This window comes from Mycteria americana, chromosome 6, assembly GCF_035582795.1.
Source record: "Mycteria americana isolate JAX WOST 10 ecotype Jacksonville Zoo and Gardens chromosome 6, USCA_MyAme_1.0, whole genome shotgun sequence".
Lineage (NCBI taxonomy): Eukaryota > Metazoa > Chordata > Aves > Ciconiiformes > Ciconiidae > Mycteria > Mycteria americana.
The window spans coordinates 51,346,765-51,364,994 of record NC_134370.1 but is presented as its reverse complement, the minus strand read 5'-3'; the positions used below and the strand labels follow the sequence as shown (position 1 = coordinate 51,364,994).

Here is an 18,230-nt window from a genome sequence, read left to right as displayed (position 1 = left end):
GTGTGCATACTGTAAAAGAAGGAAGAAATTATGGAGAAAAGGGACTATAGATACCTGTTTCCCTTTTTGGTGTTAACAGAAAATACTTTGGCCATGGAGTAGCACAAACAAGTAAGTAAAGATACATCAGCAGTGCACATCTATTACTGTGAAGAAAGTGATTTGGGAAACCTTTGGTGTGTCATCATGAGTTTAAGAAAAAATCCACCAACTTCATCACTGTTAAAAGCCAACTATTTAGAATATTTTAGTGCTACCTCATACTGCAAGTAACTGTAGCTGACGTTGCTAGGAAATTTGTATTTTTTTTCATTGTATTTTGATGCTGTGTTGCTCAATTGGTAGGCAGACTGAGCCAGCAACTACACTAAGTGTTGTAAAATGTCAGATCAGGTCATCCAGATTTGTTAGCAATGTATGGACGTAATATGGTAGCTAGAATTAGATGGTGCAATTTTTGTAAACTACTTTTTAGTAGTTTTCATACAAACAATTCCAGTAGAGTACAAAGGACCTAAGCATTTGTCAAGATGTGCCAATCCTTGATGTGCTGCCTTTTCCCCATTGAGGAAGAATTTTAGGAGGAGAGAGGTACTGTTGGTGCTAGTCATCTGTTGGGAGGGGAGATATAGAGGACCTGGGGGGAACCTGGAAGAAATATGTTTCTTGTCCCACTGGTTTGGTTTCCTGTAGTTTATAATTGCGGTAGGGGGTTTGCACTAGGGGCCTGAGTAAAAAGCACCTGTAACGCTGCAGCATTTATATATACTTACAACTGGGTACCCCTTAATCTTGTTACACCACTGGTTTGGCATTACTGAACTGTGGGGTTCATTTTCACCAATTTAGTTGAAGTTCCAGATACTGTTTTATGGTTTTATTATTTACTGATTTTACAATATAGTATAGTTACTCCAACAGCTGTAGCCTATTGGTATTGCCTCAGTTCAAATGCTAGCTAGGTTGGCTGTGCCATGTGGTACATAATGCTGTGCTTCTGCGGAACAGAGCCACGGGGCCATGAATCACTCTTGAATGTTTGTCTGAAAAGTAGAATTCCTGCTGACTATGTAGTTATATTGATGTCCCCCAACAGGAGACAGCCAAGCTATATGGAAGAAGGAAGCTGGAGAGTAAATCCATGCAAAAGTTATTCATTTCTTACTGTGGTGGCACAGACAGTGTGTAGAAATTATTGTTAAGACTGACAAAGGAAGAGGTGCAGTGGGATATGAGGAAATGAGTATGTTACTCAGCTCTAGAGGTCCTGCTAGGTGTTGGACAGTTCAGTTTTGCTCCTCTCAAATGACACCAGGAGGAAAAGCAATTCTAAATGAATTTCCAGTGGAAATTAAGGGTGGGTGTGCTTTGACATTGACTTTATTCCTCCTACTTTGGGGACATTTCTCAAACAAATATATTTAAGTTTTTGTTTGATTTATTATTTTGTGACTTGCTGTCCATAATTGCCTTTGTTTTCTGGCTTATTTTGTATCAAAAAGTTAAATTAATAGAAAAACATTTTACAAATTTATTTTATTTCAGGGAAAATAATGTTCAGATCTATAAATATTTATAACTATTTCAGCAAAGAATTTTTTTTCATTTAATGTTCAAACTGTTTCGCTGAAAATACCTACTTTACAAGAGATGAAGAGATGTCTAGTTTTGTAAATATTGGTCCCTAGAATTTCAGGAAGTTTCTTTTAATGAAGAGAAATTGTTAAAGAAAAATAGTTTAACTGTTCATTAAGTATGTATCTGCTTCTAAGCCCACACCTATTGTAATTTAACAGTAACAGCATCCTAGCTCTGGCTGTTGTGAGAATGTGTCTATGCAGGCAGCTTTTGGGAAGGATACAGTAACTTCAGCTGAGAATTGAAGTAAGACTGTGCAAATGGAAGTGCAGGTGCGTGCTGCAAGCTTTATCCTCCCAAGATACAATGACCGGAGGCTATGGTGACGCAGCTGGGACAGTGACTATTCCTTACCACGCATTGCTCCTGCTCCTCTCCTGGAGTGGAGTACTGCTTTGGATGTTCCGAGAAATCATGTGTATAATCGCTCCATAACCCAGTTCTGTAAAAAAGTTAGCGAAAGATTCTTCAAAAATGCAACGGCCACACACACACACACAAAATGTCAGAATTGGTTGAGAAAGGGATTATGCAAACAGAAACATTGGCAGCTGTGAGAGGGGCTATTAACTTCTGGAGTTGAAGGGGAGCTGGTTGCTGCCGTGGTTACTGTTGCTGAACTGCAGGCGGAATGGCAGGCATTCCTCCAGTCTGAGGTTACTTTACTCTAAAGAACCTTAATATTGCCTCATTCTTATGTCTTACTTTTCAGCGCTTGATAATATCTTGGGGTTTATATGTTTGAAATATTTTTGCTTGTTTGATTTGTTTGCAAGGTATCTCTGTGGGCGCACAGAGGCCTGCTCATTTTGATTCAACCACTGGTTATGATCTTGTTTTGTTGGGATTTCTCAGAAACTGGGCACTGTGATGGTTTAACTTGAGGCCTTGACGTACACACTCCAGACAGGTACCTGCAGGCACTGGGTTCTCTCACTGATGATCTGTGGTTTTGTTTTTGTTTTTGTTTTTAAGAGCTTGGAGCTGCTGCTACCTCTCCCAAACCTGTCAGTCCATAATTTATTACTTCAGTCTCCAGCCTTGCAAGCACAGATCAGTCATAGTTTGATTTAGAAATTACCTACTTCATTAGTCGCAGAGCATTAGGCTTAGTACCAGGCAAACCATTCCTTCCAAAATCCTCTTAATTTCCAGGAACCCTTTGACTTTTGGTCAGCCACTCCAGAGGCTGAGTAATGCTGGGGAGCAGAAAGAGTCCATTACCTGCACAGAGAAATATTTGAATGTGGTGTGAATCAATGTATAGAAGATAAGGCAACACAGAAGATATTTTTCCCTTTTTTTTTTTCTCTGTGATCTCATCCCTTTTTCTTGACCAAGTTCTTAGTTCTTTTGAGAAAAAACAGCTGTCCTATTTTGGCTTCTACCCAGGAGATGCAAACTGCCTGTCCCAGTTATTACTGAAAGCCAAGTGGGGAGGTTTAGAGCCTGAGGGTAATTTGGAGGAGGCGGATGAAAACCTTTCTCTGAAGTTTGAGAACACAGTGTTGGAGGAAGCTGATAACTCATGGTCTCTTTTCATAAGCTCTTTTTCAAATAAAGCATCCTGTGGTGTCTCTGAAACCAAGAGCACTGAGTTGAAGGAGACCAGAGCACTGACGTATTTAGGTCCTTCCTTCTTTAAGGAGTTGAATTTGACCCTGAAAAAAAGGAGGGGCATTGGGAGGACACAATAACAGGTTCCCAACTTGTAAAATTGTGTTAAAGGTGATGGGGATCAATTTGCCATGTCTGTTTATGCAGGGCAGGGAAAAAAGGTTCTTTTGCAGAGTGGAAGACCTAGGTTGAAAACTTGGGTGGGTAGGGGGGAACCACCCAAAATGTAGAAGTAGTAAAAAGAAAAGTGAAAATGCAGCTTCCCCATGGATGTTGGGGACTCCATTTCAATGGAGCTTTGTCAAAACGGATTAGATGAGCATCTGGCAGGGACAGCATAGGGATGCATCATTTTGCAGTGCAAGGGACTAGGCTAGGCTGCCTCTTGAGGTTCCTTCCAACACACATTTTTATGGTTTCTGTGGTGGACGATCACAAAGTGAAAATATTAACATTTTAAAAGAACTCTTTTTGTCTAAGCTTTAAGAAATGGGGCCTCTGCTTGTTTTTAAATTTATCAGGTGTGTGACACAATGTTGTACTGGCTAAACTGCTTTCAAGTTCTGACTTACTCTGTTCTGGATCTCACAGGTGAGATCAAGTTTATCTGAATGCTCTGGTTTGCTAAATTTATGCTAACGCAGTAAAAGCAGCAGTACAAACTGCAAAATCACAATAATTTTACCAGAATATTTTAATTTATTTTTTATTTTTCCAGTTAAAGTTTAATGGTCAGTCTTCACCATTTGGTTTTTCTTTGCTGCTTTTTCTCCATTCATAAAGGGAGATTAGACAATGGACTGAATTTGGATGTTCCTTGATGTGAGTTAGTGCCCTTTTTTAAAATCCATTTTTGAGTGTTACATATAAATGGGTTAACCAAAAGATTAAGCAGATTTTTCTGTTTGCAAGTAACTGTATTTATTTTCATGCCGTAACCTTGTGAGCCTTCACCTTAAAAGAAAATGTTTTTTTTCCTGAACTATTAAAAGATTCAGCTGTACATAGGAAGCATAATATTACATCACCATAACTTGAATGAGACCCACCACTGTCAGTGCTGGTAATACAGGACTTGTATGGCATGAAACTTTCAAGTCAGGTGCTAATTTATGACTATTCAGTCACTTGTCTAGTATTCTATACCAGAAAGCAGTCAATCATTTCATTACACACAAAGATTTTTCAGGTGGATCCTATTTTCTACGTTAAAAGAAGTTTAGTTCGATCTTTCAGAAGGTGCTGCAATGTGCCTGTGCAACTGTATTACATTCACTTTGCTTTTATGTCAGAGAATACAGATTCAGTCATCTGTATTACTCCTTTATATGTTAGCAGAAGAGAGGAGACCTCTTTTAATGCCTCTACTCAAATTATCTTTTTTAAAAGATGATTGTTGAATGTGCTTACATTTTTTCTGAATGACTGTTTCCCTTTAACCAAAGTCATTCATACCAAAAGTTAAGGCTGCAGCTTGTTCATGGGAAGGTTGATAGAAAAAGGTCAGTATCCGTTTTGCATTTTAATAGACAAGATAATCATATGAAGTCTGAAGATGTGATGTGTGTGGCTTGCAAGTCTTACCTTCAGATGCAATAGAAAGCAAAGAGGAGAGGAAGGCTTTTTCTAGAACTTACCTGTTCACTGGTGTCATTTTATATCATTTCCTCTTTTTAAGAGGAGTAGAAAATAGGGGAGAGAGAGTTCAGAGGGTTGCATTATAATGGCCCTGCTCTAATGCATTGACCAGACATAGGAGGGAGGAGGAATTGCGGCTCACCTTACCACACTGGAAGATGACAGCCAGGTTTCAGAGGTCACCTGTGAGTTAGAACTGCGTTCTGAGCAACTTGGTCAGACTGTTTTTCAAGATGATCTGTCTCTTCCAGCTGTTTAGTGTGCCACCTTTTTTTTTAACAGTGCACATAAGCACATATGAATGTAATTATTGTTCCTGGGACCATTCTGGATGGTGAAAAATGGTTCCAATCTGTGATTTCTTCGGATTTTTTTTTTTTTTTAGTGCTCTGAGGTTTGCTTGTGTATAAATGATAAAGCGCTAAACTGAACCCAGTTATGGTGAATCTGTGGAAATACTGCAGAGATTTATTTTTTGTCTTGCATTTATTTTGTACTGCTGCTATACTGAATGATTACTTCTGAAACGTAAAGACCTTTTGGATGGGTTTTAGGAACCTAGTGTTTGGTAGTAGGGAGAGATCTTCATTTATTTATCAGACCTCTGCCTAGAATGATTGGTTCAAAATACAGATTGTTTTGTTATCAGACACGGATAGATTAGGAAAGCATTGGGGTGTGTACATTAATGTTTCTTGTATGGTTTTTTTCACTCATTTGCCCCTTTTACTTTGTCAGATAGTCTTACCATATCTAGCATTTCATACTGGTAGTGAGTGGTCTTGGAAGTACTAAAAAATCTGAAGTAGGAAGATTTGCTTTTGAGAGACCGATGGATGGACTGCCACAAAAATACAGGGGAGGATGGCATCTTAGAGCCAAAGCTTCTCCTAAATGTTATCGGTAGAGAAATTATTTGTCTGCTTTCTGTGCCTTGGAGAAGGGATGCAATCACTGAGCAAAGCACATCAGTGCATTGATGAAATGTAAATGTTGGTTCCTTCCTATTCCTTAAAGTGATTTTGCCAAACAGTACTGACTATCTGGGCTGTAAAAAGATACAAACTGGGATTTAAATTTTTGTTTAACTACTGGAATTTGTCCTGCTAAAATTATCATTGGCAGCAGTAGTCCATAAAATCTCATGTCCTCTTATTTAAAATAAACATAAGTGAATTTATGCGCAAAGGATTTGGGGATTCTGGTAGATTCTGTGTTTATGCAGAAAGGACTTCAGTTCTGAAGAGTTCTTGGAGATCACTGTAGAAAGTTTAATGATGGAAGAGTGGTTTGGAGTGTTATGACAGCAAGGGAAGACACTTGAGACAAAACCCAGACTATCTACAAAATGAAACAAAACAAAAAGCATCTGTAGGTTCCTGTTTCTGTAGATAAATGCTGTCAGATTCCGTGAAGTTTCTGAAATAGAACTGAAATGAAAAATAGCTCATTCTTGAAGCTCTGGGTAGCTGCGCAACGGGATAAAAACATCTAGTAGATCTATGTGGAGACTTGAAAAAAAACATGACACAGTATTGCAGACTGTAGAATCTTCAAAAAGGAAAAGTTATGTACTAAAAAAATCCTGCTTTCATTTAAGTAGTTATTCTAAGCTGTTAGTTACCAGCTAATCTAAATGGTCTAATAAAAAGGTGTGGTGAGAGAAAAATAATTTTCTGTCAGTAGTAAATATGTTGGCAATATACCCAATAAGTGTATTGTTTTCCTATGCACCATTTTGACATACCTCGAAGTATCAACCTTTAAGTATGTGTACACAAGTTTTTGGAAATGAATTTCCAATATACCAAGAAAAATACATGGTTTGGATAGTTTCTAGCTTGATGATGCTAATGAGACTTTATATAGAACTGCATTTGAATACATATAATTCTACTGAACTAATTTCATTTTTTTTAATAGAGAGTTGAGTGTATTAAAGCATTAAATGGAAAATTCTAAGCAATAATGCCATTACTGCTTTTCCAGATACTTTAGTTGGAACTTGCAAGTGACTTGACATCATGGTAGCTCTTTCATTGAAGATCTGTGTCCGCCAATGCAATGTAGTGAAGACGATGCAGTTTGAACCATCCACTGCAGTGTATGATGCCTGTAGAGTTATTCGTGAACGAGTGCCAGAGGCTCAAACAGGGCAAGGTGAGTTCCTGTATTTGTCCTTAGTCAATTCATTGGCTGAATTGAAAATAAACATAAACCTGTGGGTTCTTTTACACTGTTCTGTTTCTCCATTTATCTTTCAGGTTGGAGGGTTTGGTTTTTTTATTTTAATCATAAGGCTGTGGAGTGAAAGGCACAAAGTGCGAGCAGATTTTTAAGTGACAGAAGGTAGCTGCGTTCTTTTTCTTCCTTCCGTCCTGACAGAGGTTTTTCTACAAAGAATACTTTTTTTGGAACTTTGACTTCTTAAATAAATTGCTTGTTTGCCTGAAAGATGAGTTTTCCCCCACTTGGAGAGCTATTTTTGTGGTACCATCTTTTTAAAGCAATATTTGTGGCAATGCTTTCTAGGAAAATCTGGGCAGACTTATTTTGTGCCTCAGCAAAGGAAGGGACAACATGAATTGCAAAAGAATAGCTGGACACCTCCAAAATGTGCAGAGGGAAATGCTTGAAACTGGTTAATAAGTAAAAGCATCACCATGCTGTGCATACCATATTCAGAATGCTGCTACGTGTGAGTCAAATTTAACTGTCTCCGCACCTTTTGAGCAAATTAGATGAATGCAGACTGTGGAATATGTCTTCACTTGGACAAAAGCTCTGGTTTAAATGTAGTCAAAGTTGTCAAAAACTTCAGATTCTTCAGAATCCTTTGGTGCTATACTGTATATAATGCCACTGGAATGTAATTCTTCAAGCAGATTGTTTACTGAGTTTTACACACAGCTCTCAACCTTTAGAGCTGTTTCAAAAATCTTGTCTGAACTGTTAGAAAAACTTACCAGTAATGGGCAATATTACTATTACTTAGAAATGTTTCTCCTTTGCCAGAGTCCTTAGGAAGTCTAGTTATGCAGCTTCGATTTTGCAGATACAAGCTGTGCATTTTTACCATACAGATCTCTCAAGGCAGTTATTCTGAACAGCTTTTGAATTCAGAGAAGTTGGGTAATAAATATCCCTGAACATCATGAACCTCACAGAAAAGCCTAGGAACTCTCTTCAGATTATACAGTAGGGCTTTTCCTTTATATGTGATTGCAGTGCAATTGCAGTACAAAACTTCAAACAACTTCATGAAGTTGAGTGATGAACAGAAATAAGGCTACTAACATATCCTTTCCCTTCTTTGTGGCTATTAAAATGTGTTTGCCTGTTAGTTCAGAAGACTCAGAGGCACAGTACAGACTGATCAAACTAGTTCCTATGCAACAGAAAATGTAATTATCCTGCATTATGACTGTCAGCCGTGTACATTTCACTTCTCCAACGAGCTTGCATGCTGGCACAAAGGTGGCCATGATGTTAACATGCAAGTTGCACAGCTACTACTATTTCATTACTAGGGTGCATCACCCAGCAATGAATATTGGAGCAGTCTGTGCTTCCTTGGCAATTCTGTGCTCTGTGCAAGGCACTTTGTGTGCTTCTAAAGGTCACAACCTATTTATAGGCACAAATTCTAAAATTTTACATAACTGATTCTGTACTGAATTTGTGTCATAAGCATCTCTGTACATTCGGATCACTTGGCTTTGCAGTGGAATTTTTAATTAAGGTCGGCAGGAAAAGTTTTTCTTCTTATTTAGTTGTTCTTGGAAGGATTTTTCCTTCAAAATTGTGTATCCGTAAGTCAGTTACACTTCTATTAATTAAATGTAAGCTCTTTTATATACTTGCATGACTGACAATGTGTTTAATGTAAATGCTCTTAAATGTAAATTGTTGCTATGGATGACATTTAAAGATGAAACATTGTCCAAAAATTGTGGCTATTTTTACCTGAGTTTATGATCAGAGGGTCCGAACACGTGGCTGAAAGTAAACAAGGTACTGTCCCTGCACCGAGCTGTTGTAACAGGCTGTGTGCATGCAGCTGACCAGCTTGTATGAAAAAAGCCGTTAGCTTATATGGTAGAACTGCAAATAGAGCAGGCTCAGCTGATGAACAGTAGTTTACACTGTTTGTGATGGTGAAGTGTACTCTGTATTAATTCTTCATGCAAATGTTTATCAAGAAGAGGTGCTTTGGATGGGCCTTAAGTTCACAGTCATGGTCCTTCATTTTGTATACCTGGAGTTTAGTCTTTGAAGCCTGAGCCTAGGTTTGTTCTTCTGTGACTGAGAGTTTTATCATTTACTTGTGATTCTGAAAGAATAGATTGGCGTGTGTTTAGCCTGCAATAGATGCAAGTTTTTCCTGAGGTGGTTGTTATGGATATAATTCTAGAAGCCTTGTATTTTTTTAAATGCCTCAACCTGAAGCATCTGCCAAAAAGATTCTGAAGTTTAACGTAAACTCAATATGTGAATGGTTGAAAACGAACTACATTTTTTTTAAATAGAACTACTACTTGAAATAGCATACTGTGGTTAAGACCAAACTACTTGTATTTTTGGTTAGTAAATTCCAAAGCAGGACCTATGAGCATTTAAAAAAGGTCATCTTGCAGAGAATTAATTACAAATATAATACAAATTACACAGTAGATGTGACACATTCTTGCTTAGTGAAGCTTTTGTTCAAGTCTTCTATAAAGCCTGATCTACCTTGCTGTCTGCTGCTAAGCTAAATATTTTCTGAAGCACAGAAAAAAATTCCTATTCAAGTTCATTAAGAATGGAAGATAAGTGTAATGGAAGCTTAACCCTGAAATTGAATAACCTTGAATACAACCATGTTGGCTTTATTAGGTTTGATATTTTTCAATTAGTCTCTGTCTCTTCTGTTCCACAGCCTCTGACTATGGATTGTTCTTGTCAGATGAAGATCCTCGAAAAGGTATATGGCTGGAGGCTGGAAGAACGCTGGATTATTACATGCTGAGAAATGGGGTATGGTGCAAGTCTGTTGCTTCTTTCATTAACACGTTTTTAGAAAACTTGTTTCTCAAGTGGCAAGAAGAATGTTTAGCATTTGGAGGGGTAGGAGGGTCTTGAGTCTATTCCTGAAATCGGCCCACTTCTCTTCCTTTCTGTGCCTCAGTAGTTAGTTTTTTCCTATGTCTGGTTGTGACTGTGAGCTACTGTGGCCAGTAGTGTTTTCACAGAATGATTAACATAAAGATAAAAAATAAGTTTTGCAATAAGCTTTAGATTTGAGGTGACCTTGCATTATAGTGTAGGTTTCTTGTATACTAAAGATGATAAGATGATACTTGTTCACCTTAGGGCCAGCTTGCTTACAACCAAAAGGCATTGCTATCCTTTTTAAATCCTAAACTAGTTTTTGCATCACAAAAGTACTTTGGTCTATCATGCTCTGTCTAGGTTTTGGTTTTGAAAAATTACATTGGCAGAGCTAAAAGTAGTCACTTCTCAAGTTTGTTACATGAGTAAGTTTGCCTATACTGTAACAAAGGAAAAATCGAGCTTGGGTGATGGGGAGGGAATCCTGTTTTAGGCATCTAAGTTAGTGGGTTGGCTTGTGTTAGCTTCCAAAAGCATTTAGAAACAGTATTGTTTACTTCCTAGGATATACTGGAGTACAAAAAGAAACAGAGACCTCAGAAAATACGTATGTTGGATGGTTCAGTGAAAACAGTCATGGTGGATGATTCTAAAACAGTTGGTGAATTGCTAGTTACCATTTGCAGCAGGATAGGTAAGATTTTGGGACCCACATACTTAAGAACTTGTTTTTCTGCCATATTTGCATCTTGATTTTTAGGATGTTATGTGTATTACTGGCTAGAAATTGGCACATATGTTAAAAAAAAATTTAAATTTGTTGTCAGTTAACATTTACCAAACACTTTTTTGAAATCTGTTGTCCAGGTTTTATGAAAGTTGGTAGAGGGTTAGCTATATCCTTAAACTTCGGTATTTAGCAGCTGAAGGCACAAAGTTACCTGACAGTACAGTTATAAATTTTTTTATTATATGTTACCTTTTACATACGCTTTCCTGCTAAGTGGTAGAGAATTAGAACTAAATTTGTACTTAATTTTAATGGGATAACCTTGAAATATACCTAAACTTAGGGCTCTCTGTTGTTATGATTTAAGAGTTGATCCCAGTACTGTATCATTTGTGAAACAACATATGGAAGCTATCCAGAACAGCTGGTCAAAAATGTGTCATATTGGTTATAGTCTGTCTTTGTATTTATCTAAATAGAGACATTTTTGAAAACTAATTCTTATTTAACTATAAACATGCATCCAGCATGGCTTAGTTTAAATCATAGAATCATAGAATGGTTTGGGTTGGAAGGGACCTTAAAGATCATCTAGTTCCAGCCCCCCTGCCATGGGCAGGGAGACCTTCCATTAGACCAGGTTGCTCAAAGTCCTGTCCAACCTGGCCTTGCACACTTCCAGGGATGGGTCATCCACAACTTCTCTGGGCAACCTGTTCCAGTGCCTCACCACCCTCATAGTGAAGAATTTTTCCTTATATCTAATCTAAATCTACCCTCTTTCAGTTTAAAGCCATTACCCCTTGTCGTATCACTACATGCCCTTGTAAAAAGTCCCTCTCCAGCTTTCTTGTAGGCCCCCTTCAGCTACTGGAAGGCTGCTATAAGGTCTCCCCAGAGCCTTCTCTTTTCCACGCTGAACAACCCCAACTCTCTCAGCCTGTTTTCATAGAAGAGGTGTTCCATCCCTCTGATCATCTTCGTGGCCCTCTTCTGGACTTACTCCAACAGGTCCATGTCCTTCTTGGGGGCCCCAGAGCTGAACGCAGTACTCCAGGTGGGGTCTCACAAGAGCGGAATAGAGGGGGAGAATCACCTCCCTCAAGCTGCTGGCCACACTTCTTTTGATGCAGGCCAGGATATGGTTTCTGGGCTGCAAGCACACATTGCTGGGTCATGTTGAGCTTCTCAACAACCAACACCCCCAAGTCCTTCTCCTCAGGGCTGCTCTCAATCCATTCTCCGCTCAGCCTGTATTTGTGCTTGGGATTACCCCAACCCATGTACAGGATCTTGCACTTGGCCTTGTTGAATGTCATGAGGTTTGCATGGGCCCACTTCTCAAGCCTGTCAAGGTTCCTCTGGATGGCATCCTTTCCCTCCAGTGTATTGACCACACCACACAGCTTGGTGTCGTCGGCAAACTTGCTGAGGGCGTGTTCAATCCCACTGTCCATGTCACCACTGTTGAACAGCGCCGGTCCCAATACCAACCCCTGAGGAATGCCACTTGTCACTGGTCTCCACTTGGACATTGAGCTGTTGACTGCAACTCTTTGAGTGCGACCATCTAGCCAATTCCTTATCCACCGAGTGGTCCATCCATCAAATCTGTGTGTCTCCAATTCATGTCTCTCACAGCAGGACAATGTCAAATGCTTTGCACAAGTCCAGGTAGATGACATGAGTTGCTCCTCCCTTATGCACCAACGCTGTAACCCTGTTGTAGAAGGCTACCAAATTTGTCATGCATGATTTGCCCTTAGTGCAGCCATGTTGGCTGTCACCAATGACCTCCTTATTTTCCATGTGCCTTAGTATAGTTTCCAGGAGGATCTGCTCCATGATCTTGCCGGGCACAGAGGTGAGACTAACTGGCCTGTAGTTCCCTGGGTCTTCTTTTTTTCCCTTTTTAAAAATGGGGGTTATGGTTTCCCCTTTTCCAGTCAGTGGGAACTTCACCGGACTGCCACAACTTCTCAAATATGATGGATAGTGGCTTAGCAAATTCATCTGCCAGTTCCATCAGGACCCACGGATGCATCTCATCAGGGCCCATGGACTTGTGCACCTTCAGGTTCCTCAGATAGTCTCTAACCTAACCATCTGCTACAGCGGGCAGTTCTTCATTTTCCCAGTCCCTGCCTTTGCCTTCGGCAACTTGGGCGGTGTGGCTTGAGCACTTGCCGGTGGAGACTGAGGCAAAAAAGTCGTTGAGTACCTCAGCCTTCTCCATATCCCAGGTAACCAGGTCTCCCATTTCCTTCTGGGGAGGGCCAACATTTTGCCTAGTCTTCCTTTTATCACTGACATACCTATAGAAGCTTTTCTTGTTGCCCTTGATGTCCCTGGCCAGATTTAATTCTATCAGGGCTTTAGCTTTCCTAACCTGATCCCTGGGTGCTAAGACAATTTCTCTGTATTCCTCCCAGGCTACCTGTCCTTGCTTCCATCCTCTGTAGGCTTCCTTTTTGTTTGAGTTTGTCCAGGAGCTCCTTGTTCATCCATGCAGGCCTCCTGGTATTTTTGCCTCACTTCCTCTGTGTTGGGATGCATCACTCCTGAGCTTAAATAATCTTAAACTCTTGCTTAATTCTCATTTAGAATTAAAGTGGCCTTAATTTGATTTAGATTAATTTACTTGGAAAGTGAATTAAGCTAAATGTGAATTCATCCATTTCAATTTTGTTTGAGTATTTCTATGCTGGATTCTAATGTGCTGTAACTAATTTACTTGAAAAATTAGTTTGACTTAGTTTCATGAATGTGGTCATGTAGGTAAGCATTTCATTTGCTTTCCTGTGTAACATAAACATGCTTTACCAAACAGTGCAAAAAAGCAGGCAGAACAAAGAAATGAGAGCAACTTAGCACATATGCTAAATGCTGTGAACTGATTTTTGATTCAGTGTCATGTAAAATTCATAGGAAGAGTTGAGTTTTAAAACTCTCAAAAAATCATCTCTTTCACTTGGTTTCTATTCCGCAGTCTGCTCTGCCACATTTCTTCTGCACATCGTGGGCAAGCTGAAATTGCTCAGTTCTCAGAAAGCAATTGTAGGCATCCATGAAAGGAAATTTACTATGGTGTGTCTCCATTCTGGAATTTACTGCTATTTTAAATTCCATCATGTTTTTAAACTGGCAGCTTCTCTTGGTAGATAACAAAAAAACTTAATATCTTTCTGAAAGTGGCAAATGCAGCATATGATGAAGGAATGATGTATTTGAAGGCTGGATCGATGGGCTGGGGCCAATTGTATGAGGTTCAACAAGGCTAAGTGCAAGGTCCTGCACTTGGACCACAACAACCCCATGCAACGCTACAGGCTTGGGGAAGAGTGGCTGGAAAGCTGCCCAGCAGAGAAGGACCTGGGTGTGTTGGTTGACAGCCAGCTGACTGTGAGCCAGCAGTGTGCCCAGGTGGCCAAGAAAGCCAATGGCATCCTGGCTTGTATCAAAAATAGTATGGCTAGCAGGACTAGGGAAGTGATCATCCCCCTGTACTTGGTGCTAGTGAGGCCACACCTTGAATACTTGTGTTCAGTTTTGGGCCCCTCACTACAAGAGAGACATTTGAGGTTCTGGAGTGTGTCCAGAGAAGGGCAACGAAGCTGGTGAAGGGTCTGGAGCACAAGTCTTATGAGGAGCGGCTGAGGGAACTGGGGTTGTTTAGCCTGGAGAAAAGGAGGCTGAGGGGAGACCTTCTTGCTCTCTACAACTACCTGAAAGGAGGTTGTAGAGAGGTGGGGGTCGGTCTCTTCTCCCAGGTAACAAATGATAGGACGAGAGGAAATGGCCTCAAGTTGCATTAGGGGAGGTTTAGACTGGATATTAGGAAATTTTTCTTCCCTGAAAGGGTTATCAAGCATTGGAACAGGCTGCCCAGGGAAGTGGTTGAGTCACCATCCCTGGAGGTATTTAGAAGACATGTAGATGAGGTGCTTAGGGACATGGTATAGTGGTGGTCTTGGTGTTAGGTTTATGGTTGGACTTGATGATCTTAAAGGTCTTTTCCAACCTATACAATTCTGTGATTCTGTGAAGGATAATGCCAGATATTGGAGAGATGTCTTGAATGCAGAAGTTGTAAGTTATTCTTGGGATCTCCTTCCCCATACACTGTTTTAGCATTTCATCTGGAATATCTTTACTATACTTGAAATTAACCATTGGTGTTTTAATATATGGAAAAAAATATTTCACCCGTCCTAAAATGTATTAAATTTTTATTGTTACAAACACTGTACTTATTTATAATTCCAGGAATAACAAATTATGAGGAATATTCCTTAATCCAGGAGAGCATGGAAGAGAAGAAAGAGGAAAGTACAGGAACACTTAAGAAAGATAGGACATTGTTGCGTGATGAAAGAAAAATGGAAAAACTGAAGGCAAAGCTTCATACAGATGATGATTGTGAGTAGTGTATTCCAGGATAATTCTTTGATTAATATCTTTCCACAGTATAGTGCAAGAAAACCATACAGGAATGTATTTTTAGATTCTTCAGTGTGTCTCAGTTGATCCCTACCTGTATTTTGCATCCATTTATATAGAATGTCGTCTACTACTGAGTATTTTTAAAATTAGGTAAATGGGCAAGTTGTTGCCTCTAGCTATGAGAGTTAGAGGATCTTTTGAAGTGTTTTTTGTTACTTTTTTGGTAGGGGAGTTGTAACTTAAGTCTGAAGGGTCATTTCCATAATGACCATTTTCTCCTATTCATTAAAGATGGATATTTAAATATTGATGCCTACTGAAAGCCATCAAAAGGTAGTTTTGTCTTTGAAGGTATAAATTTTAAGTGTAAATGGAGATTGCCAAAGAACTAAGACAGTATTTGATTTGGTTGATGTGTAAAGTCGTGAGAACCATTTTTTCTGTTTTACATTAAGGCACTAAGATTAATGGTGACTGGCAGGAATATGTTTTAAAATTGTATTCAGGGATAAGAACAGTAAACAGAACAATTTGTTTTAGGGGGAAAATGTGGTAAACAAGTAATTTTGCAATGAAGCTTTGAAGATCTGAATTTAGAGTTAAAATGTTACTATAGTTGTTTCTTCAACAATATTAATGGTGTTTTATGCTGTAGTAAATTCCTGTTTCTCAGCAGTGCTGTTCTTCAATTCTCATTTGTAGTAACCTTCAACACCGATGACTAGAAACAGAAATGAAAGCAACGTTTTTTGCGGAGTTTCCTCCTCCAGTGGAAATGCTAATTATCACATGATTTTCACAACTGCTATTAACACTGGCAACACTGCGTATTTAACAATTTGCATGCCTGTGGTTCTGTTACAGTAAATTGGCTAGATCACAGCCGAACATTTAGAGAGCAAGGAGTTGATGAAAATGAAACCCTTCTGTTGAGACGGAAGTTCTTTTATTCAGACCAGAACGTAGATTCAAGAGATCCTGTTCAACTTAATTTACTTTATGTTCAGGTACAGTATGTGGACCAGAAGTACATGTTCTGCCTTGTCTGAGGAAACCTGTGTAGGTTAATTAGAAAAATTTTGTTGCTGAAATACTCCATCTTCTAGAATTCCAGTTCTGGATGTGCTTTGATTTTACTTTTTTGTCTGTCTCTCCAAGAACACATGATAGTACAGAGGCTTTGCTGATTCTTTTTAATCAAACACTTTCAACCCAGTAATGGACACTCAACCAAAAATCCACTTTCATGTCCTTGTCCTGTTTTCCTTGAAATTCATGAATGTCTTTAGTCTTTTAAGTTGTTCTTTTTAGTTCTTCTCCCCATTCTCTTCTATGGGTGATGCTTTCTCTGTAATATGGAATCTCAGATCAGTCTTGCAGCTTTCCACTGCTCATCTTTTTTCTCTTCTGCCTGATCAGTGAGAGAGCTTCTTCTACACTCCCTTTCCAGTCTTCAACCCAGACAGCACACAAGGCAGGCAGGCTTCCTGTTCAAAATGGACCATATCATGTAACGCAGAGGGAGTCTACCTAGGCAGGTTCCCCAAACTGTTAGAGGTACTATACATACCTTAGCAAAGGTAAGAGTTTTATGTAGAAGATGCTATTTAACTGAAGGCTCCAGTGCAGTTGCCGGTAATGCAGTCTGAAAAAAGTAGGCTTTTAAACTCTTTGTTAAAGTATTTTTTTACAAGTAAAAAAAAGAACATTGGAAGTTTAATGGAATGTTCAGGTGTTATACTTGCAGCCAATTCAAATGTGATTGCTCTAAATTACATCTTTAAACTCTGAGGCAAATGATAAAGATGGCATTTCTTGTAACACTGCTTTACATTTTTCAAGTATTTTAGAAGACCGTATCACACTGAGCTGTTCTCCTGTCACTCAGATATTTCTTTGAGGCCACTGTTATGGCAGTATGCATTGATACTGTCTTGTCATTGTTTTGTCTATGGATAGATGAGCCTTCTATTGCCAGAGCTATAACATCCATCATCTTCTATGACCACTAAATTTAAAGAAAAGAAGGAAAATGCTGTTTGCCTTCTCCTGTTGCCATTTCTATAATAGTAATCTGGTTTTTACTTACTAGTTATGCAGATTATTTTTCCCTGCTATTACAAGGTGGTAAGACAAAAGCTTTTACATGTGTGTATGTACACACACATATATATCTGTATATATATGTGTGTATGTACACACACATATATACCTGTATATATATATATGTGTGTATGTACACATGTATTTTATATACATATATGGCAGGAAATGGGTGTCAAGTCCTCTTTTTGATGGAAGTTGTTACAATTGTGGTTTCAATAAGTCTCTGTAGATATTCACCAGAAAATACTCTAGCCCTTTGTTTATTTTATTACTCATAAACACATCCAGAATGGAATAATAGAGAGATTCAGGTGGAAAAGTGTGTTGCTGGATTCTTGGGTCATGTTGAAGCTTTCAAGGAATTTCAGAGATGTAATAGTTATTTTGGATGTCCCTGATGTGTCTTTGCTTACCTCCTATAGGCTCGTGATGACATTCTGAATGGTTCCCATCCTGTCTCCTTTGAGAAGGCCTGCGAGTTTGGAGGCTTTCAAGCACAGATCCAGTTTGGACCTCATGTGGAACACAAACACAAACCTGGATTTTTAGAGTAAACACTTCTAATTTGTAAATTTGGGTGACCTCAAGTGTAACTAATGTTGAGTTGTCACAGATTAAATGCATTTTAGGACTCCAAGCAGAGGTAATCAGATTGCGTGTGTCTTCTGCAGCAGTCTCCCTGTGAAAGGAGCCTTATTGCATATATCGGCAACTCATGAGTGAACCTTTGGCAGTGGCTTATTAGGCAGCACAGGGCACCAGCTCCCGCCAGGGTGCCAGTTAAGTATGCTGCTTGGATTCCCCAGCCACCGGGTAATGTGGGAGAATTGGGATTTTGTTCTTCCTTAGAAGTCTGCTTCTGCCTGCGTTTAATAATGCCATGTGTGAATTAAGCATACATCAGTGTATATCACAGATGTTTGATTTGCTAGGAAAGTACATGAATTGAAAGATGCTTTGTCAT

General features: G+C 39.1%; 1 protein-coding gene across 8 annotated transcripts in view; it reads left to right on the top strand.

Annotated features, from left to right (window-relative positions):
- Window positions 1–18,230, top strand: part of TLN2 (talin 2) — a 221,293-nt gene that overhangs the window by 91,503 nt on the left and 111,560 nt on the right. For 7 of the 8 annotated variants that reach the window (XM_075505789.1, XM_075505793.1, XM_075505792.1 and 4 more), the window contains 6 exons: window positions 6,883–7,053; window positions 9,815–9,912; window positions 10,552–10,681; window positions 14,984–15,136; window positions 16,025–16,167; window positions 17,689–17,816. In XM_075505789.1, coding sequence (XP_075361904.1) covers window positions 6,918–7,053; window positions 9,815–9,912; window positions 10,552–10,681; window positions 14,984–15,136; window positions 16,025–16,167; window positions 17,689–17,816 — 788 coding nt within the window. In that variant the 5' untranslated portion in view covers window positions 6,883–6,917. The remainder of the gene's footprint in view (window positions 1–6,882; window positions 7,054–9,814; window positions 9,913–10,551; window positions 10,682–14,983; window positions 15,137–16,024; window positions 16,168–17,688; window positions 17,817–18,230) is intronic. The other variant, XM_075505791.1, reaches the window with a different exon arrangement.